Source organism: Podarcis erhardii (genome assembly GCF_964252035.2).
Source record: "Podarcis erhardii genome assembly, chromosome: 8".
NCBI lineage: Eukaryota > Metazoa > Chordata > Lepidosauria > Squamata > Lacertidae > Podarcis > Podarcis erhardii.
Window position 1 is genome coordinate 81,745,465 of NC_138499.1, and position 24,816 is coordinate 81,770,280.

Consider the following 24,816-nt stretch of genomic DNA (forward strand, 5'->3'; position numbering starts at 1 on the left):
ACCAGTGTCTAATTAAGGACAACTGGTCAATTCAGCATTACTAATATATTGTACATCAACCTACAGTCGAAAGAGGAGATGGCCGACAGCTTGAAATTTCAGCCACAATACCTGCGTTAAGACCAACTTGAAAGCAGTGGACCAGCTTTTTAAGTTTCAAATAACTCTTTGTCAGAGTCTTAAGAAGTAATGACTCCTCTTCTTTTTATGAATCTAAAAGCCAGCCTCTAGCACTAATCAGAACTCATGGGTCCCTTGTAAGACAGACAACAGAAGTAAAGAAAAATGTGATTTTAGCAGAGTTGAGGAATGGAGAATTTGCTAAATATAGAGCCATATCACTTAGTAGTTGTGGGGCATGGTTTCTTCCCACACCAAAATAATGTCTTGAAACTTTGCACTTTGTCTAAGTAAACTGAGAGTCCTTTTATGGTGGGGGTAACATTGCCTGAGGAATGTTTCCTAAGTTACTTATGGGGGGGGGGATCCTGGAAGATATTAGTATATCATAGGCCATACATAATCTAGAGACTTGAGTGATCTGGAGCAAAGTGGAGGAGGGAAAGTGAAGGGCATCATTTAAAAGCATGGGAAATATGAGAAGACTGTCTAAATTGACAGAATATTCAGTCCATGGCTCCTCTGTTAGTATATATTAGCAAACTATGCTTGAATTTAATGTATACATATGCCATAAGTATCTTTTTATAAAATCTTTCAAACCAATTCGGTGGGGGGAAATACATTAAGTTCAAAGTTTAAAAGTTGGCACAGTTAAAGTGCCTATGAGATGCTAGCATCCAAATGCCAAAATAAAGCAATTAATGCCCTCAATGACCACAACCCTATACTCAGTGTGGCATGAAATTCCAAAAGGAACTGAGGACTCTACATATTTGAAAGAGGACACCTTCCTAATCATCAGGAGAATGTGGAAATATTAAGTATGCTTCATATTTGTGGGTAGGAGAGAGGAAATTAGATATCATATATTCATATAATATAATTTGTGGGCTTTAAATATGGCACACTGAAGTAATGGTTTTTATAACTTCTAGTTTGGGTGCATAGTTAAATGGTAGCTGCTGAATATCCAGTTTGCATTCTCTTGCTTTTGGGTAATGGTCATTAAAAAAATTTCTTAACTTTAATATTAGTTCTGTACTTGAAGGAGAAGTTGTTGTTGTTGTTTGTTTTTTTGAGGGGGGAGAGGGTTGCTGTTGATTATACAGTGGTACCTCAGGTTAAGTACTTAATTCGTTCTGGAGGTCCGTTCTTAACCTGAAACTGTTCTTAACCTGAAGCACTACTTTAGCTAATGGGGCCTCCTGCTGCTGCCCCGCCACCAGAGCACGATTTCTGTTCTCATCCTGAAGCAAAGTTCTTAACCCGAGGTACTATTTCTGGGTTAGCAGAGTCTGTAACCTGAAGCGTATGTAACCTGAAGCGTATGTAACCCAAGGTACCACTGTACATGAACGACACTTGATATATCTGCCTTTGCAAAGCAATGTCTTTTGAGATATTTGGTCATATTATGACTCTCTCAGCTGAAAACTCCCTGTATAGCTAGGATTATAATGGCAATCATTATAACAAGACGACTTGGTTTCTTTGTACAGGTCTTCCACTGTTTGAACAGCACAATACAAAACATTTAACATTCCTCAGAAGACATAGCCCAACCACTAAAATCTTATTTGGCTTTTGTGCATATCTTTGCAGTTATATAAGTACTAGAAGCTTGTTCTTTTCTTTTCTCTTTTGAGATGAAACTTGAGATCCCCAGGAAGCTCAATTCTGTGCTCTTTCTACAGCTCTGGAAAACAGCAGTATGCCCACAACAATGCTTATTTGTTTGTCTTTGTCCTCTACTGTATCATGCTTAGCCTCACATCCTTCATAAATAAGCATTCGGTGGTTATTGTTAATGTATTCTGTCTTGGATTATAAACTTTAAGGCTGCAGTTGGGTAATCAATTTAACTATGTACATTACAGCAGGCATGCATTAAGGAGAAGAGCCTGCTAATCTTGTATGGTCATCCATTGAATTCCCAATAAAACTCTTTTTGCTTCCTTGCCATCACTGGTGGCCTACCTTTGAGTTGATGGTTCTCGCATTGTGTAAGCTTCCTTTGCGCCAGTCAGGCAGAGCCTCATTGGGAGTGAAGGGAATGAAGTAGCTTTGTGAATTAAACAGGCTTTACTGCTGCAACAAGAACCAGAGATGGAATTGTAGTCATACCCATCTTTTGTGTGTGTCTTCTGCCCTGCTGCTACTTCCCCTCAACTCAGGAGGCTCCTGTGTTCAAGGGATGATATACTGGGAAATTACAACATGTTTCCTTCTAAGCAACCCCAATTGCTATCATTTGAAAATCAGTGTTTTAATTCTGTCTTAAGGGTCTGATATAATTCAAGGAGAAAGAGACAGATGTTCATTCAACCTGGCATGGCAATGACCAATCTAAAGCATCTATCCTCGTGATGAAGAGAACTTTCTCTTCTAGTTGAAAAAGTAGCTGCTGCCATGGAGCCACCATGTGCTGCATATATGCCAGCTGAGCAACTTATCTTGTATGGTCAACTCAGGAGCAACTTATGCTTGAGGCAGATAAGGAGACAACCAAATTTTCATGGCTTATTTATTTATTTATTTATTTATAAATATATTTATTAAAGTTTTACAGAACAAAAAGGGTTACATAATATATGACACACGAAATAAGAATAAAAGAAAGAAAAAGGAAAATGAAATAAAAAAATACAAAAATACAAGGAGAAAATTTCAAAATGCAAAATACAGAAGAGAAAAAACACACACTTAAAAACAAATCCATCTTTTCATACCTTATACTTCCTTTACTTATTTCCCTGACTCCCTCACACCTCCCTTTTCTGTATTCCAATTCACATTATTTAGTTCAGCAAATCCTTTCCCTCTTTGTTTTGATCTTAATCCAATATGTTAACACATTATAACTTTATATTTTCATCTGTTATCAATCTATTTTTACAAATTCATTTTAACCTTGTTGCTAAAACCGCTTTGTTTCAATCCAACATCATTTTAACTTTCATTAATTTTACAATATTTCTGCAAATAATCTTTAAATTTCTTCCAGTCTTCTTCCACCGACTCTTCTCCCTGGTCCCGGATTCTGCCAGTCATTTCCGCCAATTCCATATAGTCTATTACTTTCATCTGCCATTCTTCCAGAGTGGGTAGATCTTGTGTCTTCCAATACTTTGCAATAAGTATTCTTGCTGCTGTTGTGGCATACATAAAGAAAGTTCTATCCTTTTTTGACACCAATTGGCCGACCATGCCCAGGAGAAAGGCCTCTGGTTTCTTCAGAAAGGTATACTTAAATACCTTTTTCATTTCATTATATATCATTTCCCAGAAAGCCTTAATCCTTGGGCACGTCCACCAAAGGTGAAAAAATGTACCTTTCATGGCTTATTTAATCCTGTTGGATTAGGAATGGTCTTTGAGTACGTTTCTGAGCACAATTCAAAGTGTTGGTGCTGACCTTTAAAGCCCTAAACGGCCTCAACCCAGTATACCTAAAGGAGCGTCTCCACCCCCATCATTCACTGAGGTCCAGCGCCGAGGGCCTTCTGGCGGTTCCCTCACTGCGAGAAGTGAGGTTACAGGGAACCAGGCAGAGGGCCTTCTCTGTAGTGGTGCCCACTCTGTGGAACGCCCTCCCATCAGATCTCAAGGAAATAAACAACTATCTGACTTTTAGAAGACATCTGAAAGCAGCCCTGTTTAGGGAAGTTTTTAATGTTTAAAGTTTTATTCTTTTTTTAATGTTTTGCTGAAAGCCTCCCAGAGTGGCTGGGCAAACCCAGCCACATGGGCAGGGTAGAAATATCATCATCATCATCATCATCATCATTATGTGTACACAGTTTGACATTTTGCTGTGTCATTGCAAATTCTTACATCCTCACTATCACCAACTCACCAGTTTGTAATGCAATCTACTCTTAGGCCATGTGTCAAAAACATGGCAGATTCTGGAAGGAATGACAAGGCTGATTCAACAGGCAAATGTCCCAAATCCAGTATCTCAACACACTGCTGTAATTGAGCTTTTAATTGGATGCAGGGTTATAGCTTTGGAGTAAGAAGAGATTTCTAAATAGGATACTGTTTTCAAAATCACCGGATTGAACTGAAGTTGCCAAATAACAGAGCGCCCAGTGAAACTCTAGTTGCATCCAGTTAGTCATTATTAACAACCAGATGTCCCAGATGGGGATGTGCATATCTCCTCCGAGGTACACTCAATAAATTGTTTTCTTTCTTCCAATGATATTGTGATCATAACTTAGTTATTAATAAGGAGCTCTGGTATGTGAGATGAAATTGATCTATTGAGGCTGCAGTCTACGTGCACTTACTTGGGAATAAGCCCCAATGAACAGAGTAGGCGACTTACTTTTGCAGGGAAACACATTGGGGATGGTTTTGCTGTTTGTAAGGTTAAATATTGTTTCTGCCACATGACTTCCTGGCTTCTTTTCTTTCCCCCCACCCTCTTTAGGCACCAATTGTGATGTTTGGAATTCACTTCCAGACACTTTACAGTTATTTTAAGCACAAAGAAAGAAGCAGTGTTTTATAACCCCGATTCTTAATTTTAATACAGTATTGTATTTTGCAATTACAATAGTATAGGCCAAATTCAAAGGGGAAAGAAATGTTGAGACTGTAAACGCCTAAGTAAATCATGTAGAAATAAATATTTCAGCCAGGTTTAAAATACGTGGATGCATAATGTTGGCTTTGGTGAAGACACCCCTTTCTCATTATTGAAGAGTTTGTTTTTATTAACCCAGTTAAGATCGTGCTTATGTCTGACTCTTACTGTTTAATTCTAATATTTGTCTGATGCCTAGTTTTTCTACTTGGAACAATAGAGTTGCCTGTGGTGATTTGCCTTGTGAAAAGTGGAATACAAAAACTGCAGCATAAATGCTAATGATGCAGAGGGGGTTTTTTTGTGTGTGTTTTTAAACGGCATCATCAACATTGTCAGCTGAACACACTGTCCCACATTCAAAATCTCTAGGACAAAAAAGGATACAATTTTTCATTGCTTTAGATTTCCGTCCTTCCTTTTTCTTCCCCTTGTCTAAATCGCTCTCTCTCTCTCTCTCTCTCTCTCTCTCTCTCGTATAATTCTTCTTTACCACCATTTCATTTTATCTTTGTAAAGGCCTGCCATTTACAAATCTCTTTGAAATCATTAGAAGTTGAGGGAGCGCTCTTATGCACCAAAAGCTGGTGCGAAGTAAGCCGGGTGTAAGTTAAGCCAGGGCACAGTTACACCAAATCCAAACCCCATTCAGCAGTGGGGCTGCTACTCCTGGTCTTCCTAAGCCTGGAAGAGGGAAAAGAAGTATTTAAAATAATGTTAGGTTGTCAGGTCACATGACATAGTTGAAGGGGTGCCTAATCTCTGCTCTCTAGTCCTGCCCCACCACATCCCTGGAATGCTCCCTTCTGGGGAGTTACAGCAAACGCTGGCTTAACTTTGACTGAGCTGATCTTGGGTTAGATAACACTGGGTTGTATACATTTCCTACAAAAGAGACACAAAGCTTTTGATTCCTGAGTATGCTAAAGCTATCCAAAATTACATGGTTGAGTTGGAATTCCAGGTTGCTCATCCTGGTGGATCTTGCCATAAGATTTCGCCTAAGGGTTTATACTTCTGCTCTTTTCATTTTAGTAGAACATGTTGTTGTTCTTTTGTCGTTTAGTCGTGTCCGACTCTTCGTGACCCCATGGACCAGAGCACGCCAGCTACTTCTGTCTTCCACTGCCTCCCGCAGTTTAGTCAAACTCATGCTGGTAGCTTTGAGAACACTATCCAACCATCTCATCCTCTGTTGTCCCCTTCTCCTTGTGCCCTCCATCTTTCCAAACATCAGGGTCTTTCCCAGGGAGTCTTCTCTTCTCATGTGGTGGCCAAAGTACTGGAGCCTCAGCTTCAGGATCGGTCCTTCCAGTGAGCACTCAGAGCTGATTTCCTTCAGAATGGATAGGTTTGATCTTCTTGCAGTCCATGGGACTCTCAAGAGTCTCCTCCAGCACCATAATTCAAAAGCATCAATTCTTTGGCGATCAGCCTTCTTTATGGTCCAGCTCTCACTTCCGTACATCACTACTGGGAAAACCATAGCTTTAACTATACGGACCTTTGTTGGCAAGGTGATGTCTCTGCTTTTTTTTTTTTTTTTTTTAGTAGAACATAGGAACGCCCTAACCTTCCTCACTGGATTGCAACCCAACTCCTACTTTAAAAGATACATTTATTTATTACATTTTTATGCTCCCTGCCATGAATCTCAAAGCATCTATTATTTCCTCTACGAGTTTGCAACTCTCAATACACTTGGTTCATAGTTGTTGCTTTTCTGCAGTCGTGAAAGTTTTTAACCTTGTTTGAAAGGAGAGCTCCTGTTTTTCCTATTTGGGGACTGTGGGCGTGGTGCTTAAAACCCTAAACCTGATATAAAGGAGTTATTCTTTTTTTCCTTAGTCTAACCCAAATGTATAAAGTTTTGTTAATAAAGTCAGATATGGGGAGGAAAAAAACTGAATTTTTTTTATTCGTTTGTTTCAGGTCCGGACATGGATACTGACAGTGGGCTACACAACTGCATTTGGTGCAATGTTTGCAAAAACATGGAGAGTCCATGCAATATTCAAAAATGTAAAAATGAAGAAAAAGGTGAGTCTTTTTTTTAAAAAAATCATATTTTCCTTCTCTCCTCTAGCCTTTTAGCTGATGATAGAAACACTGTATTGAAAACCTAGTAGGTGCATGCAGGATGTTTACATATTAAGAATCTCTATCATCTCAGACTGATATCAACACTGACAGCAAGATTCTGAGACCATACAGATCAAATATTTAATAGAGAGTGGAATATTTACAGAGAATATCTAAAAGAACATTGTATAAACCTAAGTTCTTTGGCAGGCCTGGATTGACCTCTGCATGAAATAAGAGAATTTTACAAAATTAACACAACTGAACCATCTAGTTAAGTGTGCAGCTAAACAATGTAACTTAGGAATCACTTAACTGAAAGTTAAGTGTGCAGCTAAACAATGTAACTTAGGAATCACAATGGAGGGATTGGAAGTCATGTTGGAATTCGTTATGTGTGGAATAATAATAATAATAATAATAATAATAATAATAATAATAATAATTTATTACTTATATCCTGCCCATCTGGCTGGCTTTTCCCAGCCACTCTGGGCAGCTTCCAACAAGAGATTAATTTATTATTATTATTATTTTGTAATGAGTGTTGATTTTGGATTGCCTTTTGTTGATTGTGTTGTATTGTTTTGTTCTGTATTTGTTTTGTTTTGTTTTTAAAACCAATAAAGCATTAAAAAAAGAATTTCTATCATCTCTGTGTTGCCTGTTTTCTTACAGGCAACTGTGCTATGAAAGTTCATGGATTAGAAACTGTCATGTTGAGTGGCACTTAGCTTGGAGTAATAAGTATGATTTGGGGATGTTTTGTGATGGTGCTTTGATAACTGTTCATCCACCTAGGTCCTAGTGGAATATTGTATGAACATTTGTTGTTCTGCTGCAGGTGCCCAGTCCAATGATGCTCCATGAAATTGGGATCAACTTGATATTATCAATATTATTAGTTGAATTCTGATATTTTATCCATATGTGTTCTGCCTTTGGGTTGATATCAATAGTTACGTAGTTCTTAGATGGAGAAGCCACTTGTGTTATGTGCCACTGTAGTGCAGAGGTAGTTGGTTTGGATGTGATGTGCAATTGTGATAGAATTCTGAATTTTAAACAACTTGTTCTGCCAGTATGGGTATAATATATGACTGCTGCTGTGCAGTTTGGTCCTGGGCATATTGCCATTGTCCTCATTTTATGTAATCTAGCTGTCAGTCTACTCTGGGGCAAATCCTGATCTATGGATTGCCAACAGCCTTTGTCTCCTTTCATTTCACTTGTTGGCACTGCTTTTGTTGTCATGCATGGCACTGAGAAGATTTGGCCCTTAGCCAAAAAAGGAGGCTGTCAGCGTCCTTGCCAGGTCACAGGTTGAGGGACTGTAAATTCCATCTCTGGTGGGTGCTGGTGATGCAATGCGTTGAATTGCTAGAAGCAGCCAAAATTGTGGAAATTTTAGAGAAGCGAGCAAGCAGCATTTCCTGGCCTTCATGTAACATTCACCATATGCAGGTGGTTCACGTATCTCCAGGATTAAGTGTATATTGTGATGATGACATAGGATGTCCTACCACAGCAGAGGCATTTTCTGTTTGTTATAATAAATTTATTTCTTGTACATTCACATTGCGCTGAGATCCTACATCAGTCCAAGATCTAGCAGGTGTAAAATGAAGAGTAGACTGCTAGTAAATCTGAATGCCTAATATGATGCAAAAAGCTCAAGAAGCACAGCAAGGAGAAACAGTTTATTGCTGTTGCGTCCTGACAGTACATAAATTTGCTGGTTCAGACACAACGAGGCAGACGTTCACTCCAGTTGGATGAGGTTTTTTTGTGCAGTTCCCTGACTTTCTCAAGCAAGAACAAGTTTTGGAGTTTATGTTTGTAGATCTGGGGTTATCTGCCTGGTCCCCACCGCCAACTAGTGGGCGTTTCAGAATTCTAGGTGGGCCGTAGGGGGTTCTATGGCACAAGCTGAATCCTCCTTCCATTGAGCACTGGTGGGTGGTAAGGAAATTTTATCATCAAGAAAGATGCGTTAGTGGGCGGTAGGTATAAAAAGTTTCGCTACCCCTGGTGTAGATCATTCTCCTTATGAAGAAAGAGTAAAGGTAAAGGGACCCCTGATCATTAGGTCCAGTCGTGACCGACTCTGGGGTTGCGGCGCTCATCTCGCTTTATTGGCCTGGAAGCTGGCATACAGCTTCCGGGTCATGTGGTCAGCATGACTAAGCCGCTTCTGGCAAACCGGAGCAGCGCACGGAAACGCCGTTTACCTTCCCGCCAGAGCAGTACCTATTTATCTACTTGCACTTTGACGTGTTTTCGAACTGCTAGGTTGGCAGGAGCAGGGACCGAGCAACGGGAACTCACCCTGTCACGGGGATTCAAACCGCCGACCTTCTGATTGGCAAGTCCTAGGCTCTGTGGTTTAACCCACAGCGCCACCTGCGTCCCTTAGGAAGAAAGAGTACTGTATTGTAAAACTTTCTGGTGTGATTATGTGTGTATCAGCTTCCGAGGTTCCCCTTCTAAGCTTACTCTTCTTTTAGTGCCTCACAGACAGAGCCAGTCATCTCAAGTGGACAGCTTAGGTGCCTACATCCTGCTTCTTTCCCCTGGAATCAAGAAGGGAGGGGAGGCAAAGGGATATTCTCTTTAAATCCGCTATTCTACTTTCCCTCACCCTAGTCACCGAAGAACATGAGAAGGGCCCTCTTGCAATTCAGTGAATCACAGCGGGAAACAATCACAGGGATGGGAACCTGTGGTTTTCCAGGTGTTGTTGGACTTAAACCTCTTCATCCTTCCTGGGTGTTGACTATGCTGGCTGGAGCTGATGGAATATGGGAGTCTATTACCATCTGGAGAGCCATTGGTTTGCCTTACCTTCTCTATTCCAGTTTTCCTTTAATTCTGAAGTTTTTTAAATGTGAAATTGTAATTATAAACTGCTCTAAGCCTTAGGAATGCATGGGATAGAACAGGGATCTCCAACTGGTCGATCGCGATCTACCGGTTGATCATTGTGGGGTCTGTGGTCGATCACGGTTGATCATGTGATTCCTGATCGATTGCCAAAAAAAGCTCAACAACTTTGGTCAATCCAGTGGGTAGACCAGTTTATTTATAGTGGGAGTAGATTGCTGTCTCTTGAAAGTTGGATAGTGCCTGGGGTAGAAGCATAAACAAAATTGGGATTCACCTGTTCTGTTGCAGGTATCCCCATCAAACCTTGACCTATCTCGAGGCCTCCAAGATTGCTTTTTATAGAAACTACAGTTGCTGTGTGATCCTGGGTGCAGGTGGCATTGTGGTCTAAACCACTGAGCCTCTTAGGCTTGCTGTTTGGAAGGTCGGCGGTTTGAATCTGCATAGCTCCTGTTGCTGTGTCCCAGCTTCTGCCAACCTAGCAGTTCAAAAGCACACCAGTGCAAATAGATAAATAGGTACCACTGCAGTGGGAAGGTAAATGGCATTTTCATGAGCTTACAACAAGAAGACGCTCTACTCCCGGAGACATATAGATGTTTAAAAGCTTGGCCTAACTTTGCAGCTGCCCCTTACTTAACTAACATCACTAACGAAGCTTATAGATGGGCTTTCTCTAGAGCCCGCTTTGAGACAATGCCCTCAGCAGTGCTGTACGGCAAATTCACGCGGGTACCAATGCATGCACGTCTCTGCCCCTGTATGCCTAATAAGGTAGAATCTGTCACTCACATCCTTCTATTTTGCGAATTTTATAGTGAAGAACGAGCTCAACTCATTTTGCCGCTTTTATCAAAATTTATACCCCTACAACATTATTTGGAATCCTCCCCCGAAATTATACGAAAATACCTTCTGGAAGATTCCTCAAGCTCAATATCATATGAGGTGGCCAAATTTTGCACTTTAGCAATCAGGAAGCGTAAATTTCTTTTGTTGAGTGGCACACTGCGAAGTTCCCTTGTGTAATCTTTTTTCTTCTTCTTCTTCTTGATGTTGTTGTTGATTTCTTTTTGTTTGGTCTTGTGGTGTTTGGTGTCGCTGGCTTTTGTCGCAATAAAACTTGGTCTGGTTCACAGGAAGAGAGCCCAGAAGTCACATATTCAGTCACCAGATATTGCGCTGCCATGATAGATATTTGACGAATAATGATCTATGCTACAATTCAATCCTAAACTGAAGGCCCATATTATTAGATCCGCACTTCTGAAGCCCAACCCATATAGCTGTGTTAACTGATCTTTTAATCTTTTAATCTTTCTTATAAATTTTTAGACCCATTGTCTATCCTTAATTAAGTACTCTATGTATATGTTTAAATCTACGTTTGGTTCTAGCTCCTATTTATCTAATAATTATTCGCCTGGATTCATACTGTTATACTATCTATGTATATGTTTTGTTTATGCTGGTCTATGACCGTAATAAAGTACTTGTTGAGAAAGTACTTGTTGTTCATGAGCTCTGGCTTCCGTCACAGTCCTCCGTGTACCAGTAGCGGTTTAGTCCTGCTGGCCACATGACCCGGAAAGCTGTCTGTGGACAAATGCCAGCTCCCTTGGCCTGTAAAGGAAGATGAGTGCCACACCCCATAGTCGCCTTTGACTGGACTTAACCATCCAGGGGTCTTTTTCCTTTACCATTTTACCTGGGTGCACTCACTGCATATGGACTGGAGGGTATAGTAGCTCTGTGCAATAAGACTCCAGGATCGGTTTGCAGGAAGCAATCAATGGCATGAAACTAGGCATGGGGTCTGTAAGCAGATGCCAGGAACTAGCAAAACAATTGGACTCTGTTCCAGACATCCAATGGATAGCCTGAAAGCTAATCAGATAAATTCACATTACTAGTGGATTGGAACTAACATGGTTCACTCATCTGTATTAATTTGACATTTGGCCTGTGCTGACTGTTGTACTCAAAGGTAACTGCCAGTGGTTTCAGTGGGACTGAATTTAAGATTGCAACCCCAAAAGATTTATTAGCACTATGAAGCCAATCACTTTTATTCTTAATAATAATATTGGATGTTTTCGTAGTTCTTTCTGATCTACTAAATAAATAAACAGGGAAATGGGGTGTTTTGCAGAGGTAAAAATCTTCATGCTAAATAAAATGAGCACCACCAAGTGCACTATTAAGAGACCATCTGCTGAAAATGAACCAACATATGGCGATTTGCATTTCAATTTTTTCTAGCATTGTAGCTTACTTCAAAATAAGAAAAAAATAGAAACCTGCTTAAAATTATAATGAGGGAATTAGTAGTATATTAGCTGAATTTTCATAGCAAATCTGCCCTGTAGTGTATTGGGTTTGATATTATACAGCTTAGTTAGTGAAATTTGTATTTTAGTTAAAGGACCAATGAGCAGGCTAAAGTTTCTTTATTTTATGTCATAATCTGTTTATAGAGGTTGTCAACATGTGAACAAGAAGGATAAAATGGGTTGGAGCCAGACTGACACTGGATCCACACCTACCAGGGAGTAAGTCCCATTGAAGAGAAGCAGAATTTGTTTGGCGTTGTAGCCCTGATTCATAAAAAGCAGCCCTTTGATCACCAATTTGCTGGCAAGAATGCAAGGGGCCAATTAAGTAGGCTCCATTGCGGCAGTGCTAAGCAAAGGGTGAAACAGTGCCACAATGTAAGGGCGGCACACAGGTGGAAATTATTCCATGGGAAATTAAACAGAGATAAACAGCATACTTCTTATGTGAAAATATTTCATCTTGGATACAGGTCCAGACTGTTAGCTGCATGTAGGTGGCATTGAAAGCAATAGAGCAAGTTAGTCATGACCTCATCCTATTTATTCCAATAGGAACAAAGTACAACTAACTTAAACCAAACAGGCTTATTTAGGAGCATGACATTTTCTTCTTTGCTCCTTCAGCTAAAGTTCAGGTTCTTTCTCTGGACCTCTCCTGCCTTGATTACAGCAACCTTCTTTTGTCTTCCCTTTGTTGCCTCACCTTAATATAAGAATGGGGAGCCAGTGGCCCTTCAGATGTTGTTGAATGCCAACTCCCATTAGCATAGCCAATGGTCAGGGATGGTGGGAGCTATAGTCCAGCAATATCTGGAGAGCCACCATCCCTGCTTTAGTCCCATGAGGTTGATGGGATGCAATAGGTTGATGAAGCTGGGCCAGACACAGGCAAAGGACCCATCCCGCCACAAGAAATGATTTTCTGCTTTGTGCAGATGACATAAAGAAATGACTCTATGTCAGTCAGACCTTCCTGGCATTTTGTACAAAGCAAGTCCTTGACCCTTGACAGTTGTTGGAGTGTCATAAAAGACTCTTAGGAGATGGGCTGAATAATGCCTCACATTGTACGAAGCACTCAGCACAAGGGAGGGTTCATCTCTGCCCCCACCCCAAGCCCTCTCAAAGGTCAGGAAAGCATTCCCTTACGTTGCTTCTGAAAAACCGACGTGCTGTTTCAGTGTTTAGAGATGGGACTGGATGATGCCACTATATATTTTATGCCTTGCACTTTTTGGATTCAAAAAGTTGAATTGAGTCCATAGCTATAACTTCTGCTGGAAGCTGTAACGAATGTATTTCTGAGTTCCCTTAACCTGAACATGAAAAGCATTGTGTCTGTGAATGCAGAATATATATATATATTTAATTCTGAGTATTATTGTCTGTTCAACTATCTTCATTCTGCATGATTTAGATGTTTTTGCTCTTCAAACAGCACCGGCAAGCAGGAAATGTAGCTTGCAAGATGACCTTTTCTTGTATTCCGGTTTCACAAAGACCTTTTTTTGTGCATAATTAAAAAGCCTTGTTAGCACTGTTACATACCTTTTATTTATGGCACTTAAGAAAGGCGCCACAGGAATCTCAGACTTATATGGGAATGCCCTCCTATGCTCTCTGCTTTTTTCTCCCTAGATCATTAAGGACCAAAAGCTTCTGGTAATAGTTGGGGGGATGCTGCTGATAGATCTTTGCATCTTGATTTGCTGGCAAGTAGTTGATCCCTTGAGGAGGACGGTGGAAAATTACAACATGGAGGTATGTCATCACAACTTCTACCATTTTCACATTTGGTGTTGGGGGTTGCAATGCAAGACAATGGATGAAAATATATTGAAAGAGGTCAGGCATGGGTTTTTCGAGTGGACTGGAAAGGAAAAAAAAAATAATTCATGACAGAAGAAAATTGCATCTGCACTCTAAATACAGTCCTGCATCTCTGCCATGCTTAAGAGGTTTTAGATGCAGTAATGTTGTAAACACAGGGGAGTTCCTTGCTAAGAGTCTATAAGAGACGGTGTTGCAATAAATAATAGATTTTCAGACTCCATTAGGAGAATTCATGGGGAACTAATGCAAGCTAGACATAAAATGAAGACTTAAAATAAAGTAATCTGCTTTTTAAAAAAATCCCTATATGAAGAACTAAGCTTCCATTGCTATTGTGGATCTTTGGGTATTGTAATTGCAATACCCATTATTTTACTTGGCCTGGTTCTCTTATGTATAATGTCTGGTCCTCTAATGTCATCTCCTGCAAAAGGTCACCCTGGAAATATAAAGGTCAAGGATGACAGGCCTGGTAGCATGCTACTTGACTCATCAGACTTTCTGGTTATATGTGATATATACTCTGGAAGAAAAGTCTTCAGAAAGTAGAAGGTCTTGAAGGCAGGAGAAATGGAAACCTTTAGCGAAAGGGGTTCTCTGTGTACAGTTGCATCAGTATGTTGAAAAAAAGTAATCTAAAATGGTTTTTCTGTTACAGTGTTTGCTTACAAGTGAGCAAAAATAGTTTTTGCATCAAGCTAAGTGCTACCTTTTCTAACTTCTCTGCTTCCTATCTTCTACTATGTCACAATTCTTATCACATGGCAGCGAAAGTAGCAGGGTTCTGGTGCGGCAGCATTTACTAAGGTTTGAAATGTGACTGCGTAGGTTTGGAGAGTCTCTGGTAGTTGTGGGAGATTGACTATTTTGATGCATGTAAGAGGCCACTCATTTCTTAGGAGCAGTCCCTGTTAATCAAATGCCTTCCCTGGTGAGTCTTCTCTCACTGGCTCTAGCTCATGCTCTCGCTCTCATTATTAGCATTCAGAAGGAATTTTAAAACATTCTTGTTCATCCAAGCATTTTATGGCTGAAATGTAGTGTTCCTGGTGACCTTGAAATTAGTGGCTGTGAGGATATGAAACTGTTTTCAGGTGTTTTTACTTTGTATTGTTTTGTTGCTTGCCACCCTGGGCTTGTTTGGGAGGAAAGGTGGGATAGACATAAATAAATGAACATTTTCTGAGAATCTGCAGCAGAGGTAACCAACATAGTGCTGTCTCTGGCCATTGGTCATGCTGGTCAGAGCTGTAGAGAGCTGGAATCCCAACAAAATCTGGAGGGCACCATGTTGCCTATCCCTGATCTATGCAGTGTTCTCTGAATGACAACTTGCATTGCTGATATAGAATCTGAGTGAGAGATGAGCAAGAGACCACTCCAAATAATTTTCTAGGATTGAGGAAGTAGCCAGACACTTGTTTTGAAATGTGCTTGCTTAATTGTACTTCATACTGTTGACAACAATCGTGTTGCTATATTTCTAAACCAGAGATAGTTAACTTCTGTGTTCTTCTGGGTCACTTTGCCAAAGATGGGCAATACAATAAATAGTACAATAAAGTTGACATCTGCTAGCAGTAAAGATGGCTTATTCATGGAAGATGTACACTCAGCCAGGGATTTTTTTTTCATCTGGAACTCGCCAGAATCACTTCTGGCACCTCTCAGGTGGGTGCCATTACCATTCTAAGAGAATGAGGCAGTTGTTCATGATGAGTTTGGGCACCTCATTGTCTCCTACAACTTGATCCCCGTCCCCTTCCCTTATGAATAAATGTGTTGCAGTGATTTGTGCAAGACCACTTACTGTATTAGTGGCAGAATGGTATTGTGGGCTTTCTGTTCTCACTGGAGAAATAGCCTTTAAGGGAACTTCTTTGCATCCGTAACTGTTTCAAACATGCAGTCAATAAAAGTTTCTTTATAATAGTGCAATGATTTCAACCTATATTAGTCACTTTGAAATCTGGTACTTTAATATCTTATCTTAAAGTAGGCCTTACCTCACCTGAATATTGAATCTCCTTAGACTGGCAGAACTCCTTTATCCCATCTGACTTTATAGCCATCTAATACAGGGGTCAGCAAACTTTTTCCACAGGGGGCTGGTCCACTGTCCCTCAGACCTTTTGAGGGGGCTGGACTATATTTTGGAGGGGGGAAACCCCCCACCGACTCCCCCCTCCCTTCTTAACAGCACCAGACAAGCCCTGGTGACTGTTTACCTGTGCCTTACGAGTGGCAGGGGCTGGCGGTTGCGGCAACGGAGGGATGATGAGCAGCGCAAAAGGGCTGGCTCCGGAGAGGGGCTGCTCTGCTTTAAATGGCACTCAGTCAACCGCAGCTCCTGTGCCTTGCAAGTGGCAGGGGCTGGTGGCGGAGGAACGATGAGCGGTGTGAAAGGGCTGGCCCCAGAGAGGGGCTGCTTAAAATGGCGCTCAGCCAACTGAGGCTCAACAAAGCCCAGCCCCCTTCCTCCTCTAGGCAGGGCTGGGAGAAGCCAGGAGGAGGGAGGGAGGAGGCGTCGCCATGGTGTGTGGGAGGGGGAAGGGATGGCGTGGCCCGAACGATCAGAATCCCCATGCCGATCCACATGGCAATTTCCGGACCGTCTGTGGTCCAGATCCAGAAGGCAATTGGGCCGGATCCACGCCCCCCACTTGGCCTTAATTTGCCGACCCATGTTCTAATGCATATCTGTCTGACAGCCAGCCTTGCAAGCTGTCAGTTCAATTCATGGCATGCCCCTGTTCAAACAGGCTCCTGCCACACACGCATATATGCCAATGCCTGTCTTTGCCTCATTAGACTTCTTTTGTTCATGGCAGCTGTTTCTGTTGTTTGTGTTAGGATCCTTCATCCATCCTTGCCTCTTGCATTCTACTGGCCTGTAGAACTTGTGGCACATCAAGCCCATACAGTACCTAACCACCAATGAATAGTGGTCTGCTCTGGGTTCAAAAGCCCTCTTGTTTTGCAATCCCAGGCAGGCAGCTAACACAAGCAGCTTTAGCAAGCATCCAGTATGATGAAGGGTCCCAAGTTCTGCACATAGTTCTCCCCATAGGTAGCGGAAAACATCATTTATTTAAAGGTAAAAGTAAAGGGACCCCTGACCATTAGGTCCAGTCATGACCAACTCTGGGGTTACGGCGCTCATCTCGCTTTATTGGCTGAGGGAGCATGCAGCTTCCAGGTCATGTGGCCAGCATGACTAAGCCGCTTCTGGCGAACCAGAGCAGTGCACGGAAATGCCGTTTACCTTCCCGCCGGAGCGGTACCTATTTATCTACTTGCACTTTGACGTGCTTTTGAACTGCTAGGTTGGTAGGAGTAGGGACCTAGCAATGGGAGCTCACCCCGCCGCGGGGATTCGAACCGCCGACCTTCTGATTGGCAAGTCCTAGGCTCTGTGGTTTAACCCACCGTGCCACCCACGTCCCATTTAGTTGTTATTTATTTATTAAAATCATTTATATTCTTCCTTTTTGCCCGACAAAATTACCTAAGCCAGTTTACAAGGTAAACATAAATGAACTTCAGTCAGCTAAACCCAATAAAATTGGAGTCGAAACAAAGCAGGAGAGTATGTTGCATTATATGTCTAGAGGGCCAAAGCCTTGCTGGAAGGAAAGGTCTTGAAATGATGATAAAGAAACGCCAGAGAGTGGCCAAATTCCTCTTGGAAAGGAAGTTCAAACCGAGTTGGCAAAGCTACAGAGAAGGAGACTCTTAATGTTCTCACCAGCTATATTTTGGACAGTCAAGGGACACAAAGGGAATGAACAGGCAATGATCAGATTTTAAATGTTTAAAACAGGCATAGGGAACCCTGGGCCAAATTAGGCCTAACAGTGGCTCCTAGTTTGACCCTGAGGCCAAGCCATTCCCACCTGCCCCACACCTGAAGTCATATATGATGTCAGGGGTGGGGCAAGTAAGGGCACAACTGCAAGGGAGTCTAAAGATGGCCTCCCAGTTGTCCCTTGGCAAGTGGGACTTTTATTCAGTATCTTTTAAATATGGTGCCAATCAGAGTCTCACTGAGGTCGGTTGCACTTAAAAAAATTATTTTACCGCCACTGTCTGGTACATATTCATAAAACTGTCAATGTTTGCGTATTATTTTCACTAGATTACAAGGTGAAGCATTAATTATTAGCAACTTGAGATAAATTAAAAACACAAACAAAATGATTCAAAGATATGGGCAATTAATCTGCTGAAGCCAGTGGCTGTAATACTCCCTTGAAGAATTCCTAGTGAGAATTATCACCTGTGTTACCAATAGGAGGGCCGTCTTTCCATGTGTGTTTTTAGTGAATTTAGTTCACTTTTGTTCTGGAATTATTTTTTATTTTTTTAGTAAGAGTTCCTGGCCATTTCCTTCTCTTATCATTTAAGGCAGGAAAAAACAGAATGACAGGAACTACATCTGTTGCTGCCCCATAGCTGCCAGCTGCTTCTGTTGATTTTGACTCAGTTACAAAACTGGGTTGTGAATGATTTACTAATCTTCCCCAGTCACTTGAGGGAAAGGACCTTCTCCTCCAGTGTCTCTGTGCTATTAGTTTCCAATTTAATCCCCCTCTTTCACTGCAAAACATTGTAACGTGAACTTGGGACATAAACCAAGAGGATTAGAGGGATGTGGAAGTCTGCAGCGTCACTTAAAACGTACTGATAATGCTGATAATCACATATCATTAGCCCAAATAGATATTTGCTGTGATATGCGGATTCTGCACATAGCTGTCAACTTACAGATTTGAAAATAAGGGACCAGCAGCCTTGAAAATAAGGGACCAGCAGCCAAAATAAGGGACCTGCAGCCTCACCTGTTCCAGGCACTCCAGTCTTCCTGTCCTCCTGCAGTCTGATCAAACTCATGCGGGTAGCTTCGAGAACACTGTCCAACCAACTTTGTAACCAGAGGTTCAACTGAATAGAATCTGAATCACATGCACCACAAGGCCTATGCAGCCTCAACTTAAGATGGCTCCCCGGCCTGGCTTTGCACTGCAAAGTTTGCAGCAGCACGTGCAACAAAATGGTGTCCAGCATTCAAAAAAACCCCTCAGCTTGCATTAACTAGCCACACACAAGGCATGCAAGCTCCACCCCCCAGTCGTTCTTAGACTTCTTATTGGGTGAGCAACACAGCCAAGCAACACAGTTGGAGCCTCCCTCCTCCCTGGCTGGCAGGGAGGGAGGGAGAGGAGCTGCTTCCTTTGAAATTTAAGGGACATCATTTAAGGGACAGCAGCGGGACATGGCGCTGGAATAAGGGACTGTCCCTTCAAATAAGGGACACTTGACAGCTATGATTCTGCACACTCAGGACTGTGTAAAGTTTGACATCCAGCTCTACAGTTCTGTGATTCTGTGTAATGACAAGTGAGGAGAGAAAATGACGGGTACCCCCCAAAAGTAATGTGCCCCCCACCACTTTAAGACTACAGCAGCATCCCCTGCTACTGACCCTGATATAAATATGGTAGTACTGTGTTTGTGGAATTTGCTACCCAGAGTCACCCATTTGGCACTGACTTTCGTTGTTCCTTTCCTTTCATTTAGTGGTTTTTAATTTTATCTCTGGCATATTGGATTTTATTGTTTGCTGTAATTTGTTTGCTGACTTGAAGGTTTTATGGCATAAAGGGGGGGTAGTATATAAATCTCCTAAAAATAAATGAATACATAAATAACAAAAGACGCTATCTTTTGTGCAGACTCTTATCCATGCCACTTCTCGAAGTGAGAAAAACAATGTTTAAAATCCTTGCCATATGTGCACCCCCCCACCCCCACAAACAGACACAACAGTGTATATCCACTCACAATGTATTCTGCAGGTAAGCATTGCACAGACTGGGAGTTGTGAAGGCAAGTAAGGAGATTTAAAATGCACATAGCATTGAGCTGTGGGGTTTACCCAGTTTTAACTACTTGGTGTTATCACTGTGAGTAAGTGAAGTAGTGGGGAGCAAATATTTGCCTATTCATTTGATAGAAGTGAATAGGCAAATATTTTTGCATCTGTCTAAAAACAAAAGTGGTATTTTTCAATGCTAATGAAAGTCCACATTTTTTTTTAAAAAAAACCCGTTTCTTCACAGCTATATGTAGTGTTAAAACATCGGGGAATGTTATTTACCATTAACCAAACTCTTTTTAATGTAGTTTTTAGATCCATTTATAGGTCCTACTGCTTTCTGCCAACAGAAAATGCATTTAAAATTCCAGAATTACCGTACTCTTTTCTTTAATCTTCCCTGCACTTATTACCTGCCTCCCAGCTGCTGTTTTATCCACCCCTTTCCAGTGTTTCTCTTTTCACCTTGCTTTGCTTTGACAGCACACATATTTGTGTATCTGTTTGTGTTCCTGCAACTGTCTTCTGCACAAGATGTCTCTCTTGGAAAATAAGAGCATATGCTATTAGCATACCTTGGTTTCTTTCAACCCTTCCTTGGTATAAATAAATAAGCTCTGCCTGGATAGCTTGTCTGTAGGAGTTAGCAAGCTGGTCCCCAGATAATGATCTCAAGACTTAGAATGCACAACCTTTTTTCTAAAGTTGAGCAGCTCTGAGCCTGGTCAGTGCCTGGTTGGAAGAACAACTGTTAATGCTATTCCTCGTCTTCAGTTCCACAGTGGATGATAGATGGGATATGAACAAACAATAGCAGCGCTCGTTAAAAATGATCACTCTGCATCCTACAGCCAGGTGTACACAATTATGGACAAAGGCATGCAACTAGGCGCAGGGCTTTGTAGCTCAATGCTATTATGAGAAAAGGCTACAATATTTGGTGCGTCTTGGGGGGGGGAATGTGAGTAGGATGGCTGTAAAGGAGTCTTGGCAAGTTCATGGAAGATAAGAATATGAATAGCAATTAGCCATAATCAGCGGTGCTGCTAGGTAAATTTAGATCCCGGAATTAATGTTCTTATGGGAGACTTCATTTCGATGGTCATGTGTATTACTTCCATTGTGAAGCACACAATTAACCTTTCCCCACAACTCCAATCCATGCTTTGCAACTGCTTCTCATTTCTTATTAAGAAGGAAGAAAGGATGTTGCGGTGACCAGAATTGGCCCAAGCATGCCCATGCCAGGCTAGATGTTGACAGTGGGCTTGTTTGTTATTGACTTCATTTTCTCTTCTTCTTTTTTAACATAATTTTTATTGATTTTTTCTGTATTTCATCTTAGTTCCATACACATATTCACAACTTATATTATTTGCTCAAAATGAGCTTTGACTTCCTTCTGTCTCTCTTTCAGACATCCCTATGACATTTAACATATCTATTGCATTCTCGTGATCACTTCTTTATCATATATTAACCTTAAGAAATCACATTCTTATTTATAAATCAGCATCATAATTCCTCATTACAAAACATATCACATTAATGCTACAAACGTTTTCATATAAATACAATTTTCTTTCAAATAATAAATAAATTTGCTCCAGTCCTTTTGGTATTTTTCTTCGGGTCGATTCCCAATTCTCCCCTTCAGCTTCGCCAACTCCACAAATTCTACCATCTTAGTTCTCCAATCTTCCAATGTAGGGAGTTCTTGCTGTTTCCACCTTTGAGCCAGGAGAATTCTCGCTGCCGTTGTGGCATACATAAATAAATTTACATATTTTTATGAATTTCTTCATTAATTATCCCTAATAAGAATGCCTCTGGTTTTTTGTCAAAAATATATTTTAGTATCTTTTTTAATTCATTGTAAATAATATCCCCCCAAAAACCATAATTTTATCACAGGTCCACCACATGTGTAGGACGTTCCCTTCCTTTGCCCTACATCCCTTCCTTTGCCCTACATTTCCAACATAGTTTATCCTGGCACCTGTACATTTTTACAAGCTTGACTACATTCTCTGCTGATCTCTAGGTAGACTTTCAGGAATCTCTTTGGCTCTTTGGCTCTGAACCTTGGCCCCAAAGTCCAACTGCAGCTGTGCTATTGGCAGTGTTTCTCAAAATCATCCTTTAAGGGTCACTAATTTTTCCAAGGGTACATACGATTACTAGACCCTGCACATTAATAAAAATAAAGACACAGATCTTCTCTGGCTTACAAGCGGCCTCAGCGCGCAACGGAAAGGAAGGGAAATGGAGAGAAAAAGTAGAGGAGTCTTAACATTGTGGAGAAATGAGGCACACAAGTCCAATTCAGGCCAGATCAGAGACTCTCTTACTGATATTTGCTGAGGAAGCGGTTACGCTTGTTCTCATGAGTGTGCTACCCATATGTGAAGGTACGATATCATTTAAAACATCTTCTTTTTTCACAACTTGCATGTTGTTGTTTTAAATGGTACAAGGGGACTTGGTGGAAACATTGGAGAAGAAGATATTGTAATTAATAGTGAAAGGTTGATGTTCTAAGTTATTCCCCCTCTCAGTCCTTTGAAGTATTCCTGGTTTAGCTACACAGATTTTAAGGTCAGGAGGAGCCATTGAAATAATCTGTTCTGATGTGTTGCATAACATTCACAAATTTAATTTCCTTTAGTTATTACTGTATCAAGCCCATTTAATCATACTCTCTAAAATATATCTTTTTAAAGGCCATTTATTCGGGATGATCTGGGCTGCTTGGCAGACTGCATACATTCACACAACTTGAGAGATCTGAAGTATACTGGGATCCATTAGGTGGCGGGGTGGGGGGGGGGAGGAATCTTTTGACAGTTCAGCTCCTTAAAATAAGTTTCCAATGGATTCAGTTTGACAATTTCCTCATGCTTCCTAAAGCATGCTTAGGATTTTGGCCTGAAAACTAAAATAGATGAGAAGAAGCCTCATGTGATAGCTCTGTTGATTAGTTGTACCGTTTCAGACTGTAGTGGGGGCGGGGAACAAATGTTTGAATGCTCCCTATATAAAATACTTCCTTCTCATATAAAATTAGCCTGTCAGGGAGAAGGTTCTAGGTCATTGCACTCTGCTGCTTTGCAGTTGCAGAAGATAAATCATCAGAGATTTGTGTTTCTATATTTGCTAATTTAAATGTCCCAGTTACTTTTTCGCTGCTGATGCTGATACTTTAAAATATTCCTTCTTATTTTCTGTAAACTATCCCATTTCTCCTTCAGTTAATTTTTGCCTTTCAATTTCAAATGTGAGCCTCTGCTCTTTTTCATCTGTGGAAGCCACCCATTTTCATAGCTGAACAGATATTGAAAGATATTTGTAAAACAAGCCCCTATTCATAATTGTTATAAAATGGTGAATTTTTGTGCTGCCTAGCCAAGAGCATACTGATCTGTCAGTGATTCTATACACCTTATGGCTCTATATCCCCTCCCAATCAATGTAGCAGCATTGGAAGATTACTCTCTTTGAAGCACGAAGCCAATGAATTAATGTGACCATATGATCAAAAGCATTGCCAGATTTCACTTGCAATGATGCATTTTTAGGGGTCTAAATGAGACATGAAATAATTACCCTGTGTAAGAGGCACGCATTGTTTTAGAAAATGGCCGTTTATAATTTTAGATACTCCCAAGGATATTTTTAATAATGGCTACACAAGGCCTCATTTATGAATTATAGATAGCTGTTTTAGGAATAGTTCATTCTGCTTCTCAATTTGTATTGCTCATCCCCACCAGAGTCCCAATTAGCTGTTCTTCAGGGGGAGGGAGCAAACATTGCCGTCATCCACTTTCGCCCTTGGCTGTTTTGCTCCAATTTATGCCTCTCATACCAAGTTAATCAATGTACAGCTGGATGCAGCCATCTGAACTTTGCAAGTCTCTTCCAGGACTTGATGAAGCTTTCTCATTCATCTAGCCCACGGGTTCACCTAGTCCAGCACAGTCTACTCTTAACTGGCAATGGTTCACCAAAGTCCTAGGCAAAATATTTCTCAAGCCTGCTGAGATCCCTTTTTAATTGGCGGTGTCAAGGATTAAACATGGTGCTTTCCGCATGCAAAGCATTCGTTTCATCATGGAGCTATGAGCCTCCTCATCAGTCTTAGCTCGTTTGCCTGATAACGCCAGATAAGAGGTTGGACGTATTCAGCAATGTACGCTGCCTCCACCTGAGGGGTGACTGGCTGGTATGAAGGACAGGGCATTCCTGTAATACCACCCAGAATATAGAACAATTTGCTATAGGAAATTCAGCCAGCTCCCTCTATAGGTGCTAAATGAAAACTTCTTGATTTAGACATGCTCCATCAAATCTGAGTAAATGTGTACACACACCTCACCAAATCTACAACTTCATTGGCACAAGACAACTGGCTTGGAGCTCTGCAACACCTACTTTAAATACCTGAGAGTTAATATACTTAAGAATCTATCTAAACTAGAAAAAATGAACTCTACTCCCTTGATAAAAGATTTAACAGCTAAGCTCAAAAATTGGTGAAAGCTCACATTCTCACAGATGGGCAGAGCTTCTGTAACAAAATTAGCATGCCTTATTTATTTATTTTGAGTCTTACCAATTGGCATACCCATCTCTCACGTTAATAATTGTAAAAAAAAATTATTACTAAATTTTATTAATGCAAATAAGATGCCTTGCCTACCTCATGAAACCCTTTATAGGGATAAGAAATAAGAAAACAGAGTGATACCTAACCTAAAATGGAATAAAGACTTTGCTCACGTTCACAATATCCTTTTGATTTTACAAGGCTCAGACCAGGTCCTATAGTTAAAAATGGAGGATGATAGAGGTCAATACTTTACGCATTTACTCCCTTATCAGAAAATGGAGAGCAAGACACTAGAAGACATAATTAACCCTTTTCTAAAATCAGATTCAGCTCTAAAGAGTAAATCCTGCTCTTTCCACATAGGCTTCCTCTATGGTATGGAAGCCTGTGCCATTAGGATTCCATATTACAGGAGAAGCCTAAGATATGCAGATACATCAGGCTCCCCTCTTCAGACCTTCCTCTGAGTCTG

General features: G+C 40.9%; 1 protein-coding gene across 1 annotated transcript in view; it reads left to right on the plus strand.

The window, feature by feature from the left end:
• The window catches only part of GABBR2 (gamma-aminobutyric acid type B receptor subunit 2), a 301,965-nt gene that overhangs the window by 205,349 nt on the left and 71,800 nt on the right, over positions 1–24,816 (plus strand). The window contains exons 12-13 of the mRNA XM_081872653.1: positions 6,650–6,757; positions 13,660–13,782. Coding sequence (XP_081728779.1) covers positions 6,650–6,757; positions 13,660–13,782 — 231 coding nt within the window. The remainder of the gene's footprint in view (positions 1–6,649; positions 6,758–13,659; positions 13,783–24,816) is intronic.